We start from the raw sequence: 5,785 nt of genomic DNA on the forward strand, positions 1-5,785 counted from the left end.
CTGCACAGATGCAAACATCCCTGTTTGGCTTCACTGGTGTTACTATGAGAGTCTCCCACAGGCTACTGTCCACAGGTTGAAGCTCTCCCTGCTGCACCAGTTTGTCAAGTTCCATGTCAATCTTTGGCTTTAATGCGAAAGGCACTTTGCGCAGTTTCACTCGGATCAGAGTGACTGCTGGATCAAGATTGAGTGAAATGGACGCCCCTCTGTATTGACCCAACTCCGTGCTGAAAACATCAGCATATTGTTGCCATATGGCTCCCAGGTCAGCTGTTTCTGTGCGATGGATAGCCGTCACACGGATGCCCAGAGCTTCGAACCAGTCCAGTCCAATTAGGCTGGTGCACTGTCCATCTGCGACCACAATGCTGAGGGGACCCTCAAACTCCTTGACCTTAACTCTAATGGTGGCTTCCCCCCTTACAGTAACACGGCAGTTCTGGAAGTCCGTTAGTATAAGGCTTGATGGCTTGAGTGGAACTCGCCTTTTGACTTGTCCGCAAATATAATCAAAAGTCTTGTATGAGATGATTGATAGGGCTGACCCAGTGTCTAGCTCCATGGAGCAAGGGACCCCTTGAATTCTAATTTGGAGTTTTAACTTCTCCTTGAGGGGCGTTGGGCTCCCATTCATTGGATACTTCTCCCTAAGCAGTATCCAACCCTGTTCTGCCCAGGGACCCATTTACCTTTCTGCTGTGGTGCCGCAGTTCATGTTTCTAGTTGGCGACCTCTACAGACTTTGGCGATGTGCCCTTGCTTTTCACAAGCACAGCAAACAGCTGTGTGAAATCTGCACTCTGCCCTTTTATGCTGTCCCCTGCAGCTAGCGCAGTTGAGCATTGCCATCTGGGTGGCTCTCTCCATTGGTCTCCCCTAGTTCATCTGCGGTCTCATAGTGGATCACTGCTAGTGGATCACCGCGGGGCTGGTGTGTGGTTTTGGTGGCCGGGGAACCTTCATTGCTCCTCCAGGACCTCCTTCAAAGTGTCTTGGAAAGTCAGTTTTTCCATGGCGAATAGGTATTACTGTAGCTCTCTATTTTGCAAGCCATAAACAAGTCTGCCATAACTCGAAAGCATGGCGCCAAGCAATTATTGAGAGCTTCCAATCAAAATGTTCATTCAACCTCCTTTTGAGGTCTGTGTATGTCATTGACTCTACGTTTCCCCGAACATAGCTTGCTGGCACAAACAGAGTAGGGTCATTGCCTTGAATATTTTAGTTTCACTACCAATTAGTTCTCAATACATAACAAACACACTACGTTTGTGTTGATTGAACGTTAATAACTTTTGATTAATAAGAAAGCCTTAAATTCTTACAAATACATTTATTTTATCCTATTGCAATTACTAGGATCTATATCTCTAGAGAGAGTGGTGATAAACAACTAGATTCCCATGCAAAGAATTCTGGGGAACGCCTCCCCATTTCGCTATTTTCTAGACAGAAGGGCGTGACGACAGCGAAGACACACCATAGGTTAAACGCGCCTACAAGAAGGCGTGGCTATTCAAATAAACCTCTTGACGTCAGCCGGCCGAGCCGGCTCTGTTTGGGCCACCCGATTTAGGCTGCTAAAATAGGAATTATCACTAGATGGCAGCAGTCGCCCTAGGACAGAGGGTGAGGCTGCTACCGCTCCTTCTCTCCTCTCTCTCTCAGCGTCGCATCTATAAGCTAAACGAGCTTTGCCATTCCTTCCGGCAGGGAAAACGGACGCGACCCGGAAGATATCGCTGCGAACCGCCTCCCCTGCTGCTTAAGCTTTTCGTTTGACTCCTTAGCACCCACCGCAAGGACTTCGGTTTCAAGGAAGAGCAAGTACGGGTGTTGGGGATGGGACGGGGGCGGAGGGAGGTATTAAAGCGGAGGAAGGCAGCGGCTCGGCGCCGCACGCGAGCGGAAAGCGGCCACTCAGGCTCCCGGCTCCGCTCCGCCTTCTGCGGGATGCGGTGAACCTGCGCTTCGAAAGGCAGCCCCGCCGAAGCCCACCAGTTCTCTCTCTGCTCGGCCTCCTTAAAGTCCCAGGAATTAGTAGATCGTTGCTGAGCCCCAAAGGTGCTTTTTTTTCGAACGGCAGCTGAACTTTCTTTGTTTTTTTTCTGGAAGACGTTTCGCTTCTGAGCCAGACCTGAAGAAGCTTCTTGGATGAGAAGCGAAACGTCTTCCAAAAAACAAAAAAACAAAAAACAAAGTCCAGTTGCCCTTTGGAAAAAAGCACCTCTGGACAACCCTGACCTGGATGACTGAGAATCTCCATAGACGTTGTTGCTTAGTCTAGTTCAGAGGTCTCCAAACTTGACAAGTTGAAGACTGTAGACTGCAACTCCCAGAATTCTCCCACCAGCATTTAAATTTATTTATTTATTTATTTATTTATTTATTTATTTATTTATTTAATTTGTATACCGCCCTTCTCCCGAAGGACTCAGGGCAGTGAACAGGGCAATACATAATAAAAACAAGATACAAAAATTAAAAATTATTAAAAAGTAATTAAACAGCAATGCCCGTAATAAATTAGTACAGATTAAAAGTTAAGACCAATTTATAAAACACAACCCCATCCCATCAGGCCAGGCCAGCTTGTTCAAAAAGGTGGGTTTTAAGATCGCGCGGGAAGATTGCCATGGTTGAGAAACACTAGTCTAGATAACGGTAAGAAGGCCTCTGAAAATGTTCAGGGGCTGCTTCTCTGTTGGTAGCCCTTGTGAAAATAGATTATTGCTTTTGATTAATGTGATGTTACTGTACTGAAGGTGGTGTGATGAAAGCGGGATAGGTAATGCGTCAACATTTCTCCATTCAGATTTCTGTCCCCAGCCGGAAGAAGGTGAAAGGAGCCAAATTTGATTTTTGCAACCTAACACCATCATGCCTATCCGTGCCCATTGTACCATCTGTTCTGATTTTTTTGACAATAAGACTGATGTTGCAGCTATTCACTGTGGACATACTTTCCACCATTTGTGCCTCATCCAGTGGTTTGATACTGCACCAAGTCGGACCTGTCCACAGTGCAGAATCCACGTTGGAAAAAGACATATAATCAACAAATTGTTTTTTGATGTTGCCCTAGAGGAGCAGTCAGAACTGGATGCAGAGAGTCTACAGAATGAACTAGATAGGGTGAAAGCTCAGCTATCCATGAAAGAGAAAGAAAAACGAGATTGTCAATGTATTGTAAATTCATTGAGAGAGACACTGGATCTACGTAATGCCACTATAGAATCGCTCCAGAAAACTGTTTCTGACGTGGAGATGCTGTGTTCTACACTCAAGAAACAAATGAGATATTTAGAACAGGAACAAGAAGAAACAAAGAATGCAAAGGAAGAAACTAAAAAATTACGAAGGAAGGTGAAATCTATGGAGAGAATTGAGACACTGTTACAGGGTCAGCGTTCCCAAGTAGAAGAGATGATCCGTGAAATGGGAGCAGGGCAAGCAGCAGTGGAACAGCTTGCAGTCTATTGCATCTCACTGAAAAAGGAGTACGAAAGTCTGAAGGAGTCCCAGAAAGCATCAAATGATACAGTCGAAAAACTGAGAAAGGAGTTGTTTTCTGCTAATCATAAGCTCCAGAAAATTGTTCTAGAGTTGGAGAAAACAACCGAAGAGTTGAAAAATACACAGACAGATCTGAGAAATGCAGATAAGGAGATTACAAGTTTGAAGAAAAAGATAGGAGTCCTACAAGATACCATAAAAGCGCCATCACTAACCAGTGAAGCGCTTAGCCGGCTTGTCTCTGAAAGCCCTGCTCCTGCACAGTTTCTGAATCCAAAGTTTCATCAACCTGTTCACAATGATGAGATTGACCTTAATGCTACCTTTGATGTAGAGACTCCAAAGCCTCACAAGGCATCTGCTGCTCCTGCCAAAAAAATCAAGCTAGATAAAAACCCGGCGGCATCCATGGCCAATTTATCAAGAGTTCTGAAAGGAACAATGGAGAACTGCTCTACTGACACAGACGATGAAGATCTTTTACCTTCTTTTATAAGAAAGTCAGTCCTGACTAAGAAAACTGTTCTAAAAAGCATACCCCAGAAAAATACAGGGATTGTAAGAATGGGCTACGATGGCTTAGGAGGCAGAACCAAGTTCATTCAGCCTACTTTTCCAACAGAGATTCGGCCCCTGACTATGAGAAGCAAGAAAAGAACTGTTTCAAAGCAAACCGGAATAATATCTTCTGCTTCTGGCATCAATCAGACTAAACTAGACAACTTCCTTAAGTAAATATGGATCTCCTCAGAGTAAGCACTGATCCTGGATCATCTTCTACATTAGCTACTGTAGATGTGTCAGCACAAGTGCAAGTGAAGACTGCTGGTCTCCCTATTGCTCTTTAGTCATCAGCAGATTTATTATGCTGATGTATTATTTATTATGTTGCCAATCTTTGGACAGGATGAAATTGAAGAAAGAAATATTCAAGAAAAGAACTTCATTTATATCTTTTGCCTATAGATATGAAGGATTGGAGGAAAGAGCAATAGGCTTAGAGGAGTATTTTTTTTCTGATCCATATTTCTGTTTCACTGCCTGTATTCCAACACATAATCCAATGTGCTTCATAGTCTTCATTCCTTAATTTTCAAAAGGGTTTTGGAGGGCGAATGTAACATCTGTTTAAATAATTTACAGCAGCTGTGACTATTTCCTGGGCCTGTTCATCAGTTGCACAATCCAAGGAAAAGATGGAACTGCTTTAAGGTGTTACAAATGGAGTTACATTTGCTCTCCAGGGCTCTCCAAAGCACATTTGGAGATCAAATTCAAAGTGCTTCACTGTTAGGAACTATATAAATTATACAGGGATGTCTTTGAAGATACTTGTTTTCACTATTTGGGCCTCTTGTTTTTTGTTTCCTTATGAAACTGACTGTAAAAGAAGGTGCTACTTATATACCACAATGTTTTCTTTTGCCTTTATTCAAACTAAGGAACAGAATAATTCCAGAGTAAATTTGAACAAGAACATTCATATATATTTTGCTCCGTATAAGAAAGGGCTAGATTATTTGTAATTAATGCTGCTTATTGCTTTAAAATTTGGAGCAAATCCCTTTGAATCTACAAACTTTTTTCCAGATAGAGATATTGCTGGTCTGAGGCAAATGTTCAGTTTTCTTTCATATTGTATTGGTAGGAGGCATCTTTTAATTAAGAGTGAATTCAAACTTTATATTCTGTGGGGAAAAATGTTTCTACATTAGTCCAAAATTAAACCACATGTCAAACTATAGCCTTGATGTACCTGACCTTTCAATAAATTAATGAAGAGTAAAAAAACATTTCTCTATTAAGAGAATGTTTACTTCTTGAACTTCTCCAGAAAGCCTCTGGTGAATCCAGACTCTTAGGTTCTCAAGACAAAGATAAATTGCCTCTTAGTACTTCAGTTTATGGTTTATTGATTAGTATATAATACCATATCAAATCAAATAAGGGAAAACAATACAGCATGTTGAAATATGAAAAATATTCACATAATCAGGTCAGATCATCCTCTTGGCAATTAACCCCAATCTGATCTAGATAGGAAGTTCTTAGTTGAAAGACTTTAGCTACAGAGGTGGCAGTCTGTCTCTGAGGCGGTCTTCCAGATCTGGAAACTCACAGTGGTGTGACACTTGTCGAAGTGCGGCCACGAACTCAGCTGCCGATTCTCCAGGACTCTGTTCTCATCGCTCAAAAGCATGGCACCAAGCGATTATTGAGAGCTTTGGCTCAAAATGTTCATTCAGCCTCCTTTTGAGGTCTGCGT

At 42.6% G+C, this 5,785-nt stretch overlaps 1 protein-coding gene across 2 annotated transcripts; it reads left to right on the top strand.

The window, feature by feature from the left end:
* The first annotated feature begins 1,721 nt into the window (after positions 1-1,721).
* On the top strand, positions 1,722-5,263 carry LOC310631651 (E3 ubiquitin-protein ligase TRAIP-like). 2 transcript variants are annotated; one of them, XM_083348276.1, is made up of 2 exons: positions 1,722-1,830; positions 2,819-5,263. In XM_083348276.1, exon 2 carries the CDS (start codon positions 2,884-2,886, stop codon positions 4,252-4,254), a length of 1,371 nt encoding a protein of 456 aa, XP_083204402.1. In that variant the 5' UTR covers positions 1,722-1,830; positions 2,819-2,883; the 3' UTR covers positions 4,255-5,263. The 2 variants fall into 2 exon arrangements, with proteins under 2 accessions (XP_083204402.1, XP_083204401.1); XM_083348275.1 differs by lacking the exon at positions 1,722-1,830 and adding an exon at positions 2,628-2,667.
* Positions 5,264-5,785: the final 522 nt, after the last annotated feature.

Source organism: Vipera ursinii (assembly GCF_947247035.1).
Source record: "Vipera ursinii genome assembly, chromosome: 1".
NCBI classification, from domain to species: domain Eukaryota; kingdom Metazoa; phylum Chordata; class Lepidosauria; order Squamata; family Viperidae; genus Vipera; species Vipera ursinii.

Coding starts and splice junctions, on each gene's coding strand:
- LOC310631651 (XM_083348276.1), top strand. CDS start 2,884: ATGCCTATCCGTGCCCATTGTACCATCTGTTCTGATTTTTTTGACAAT.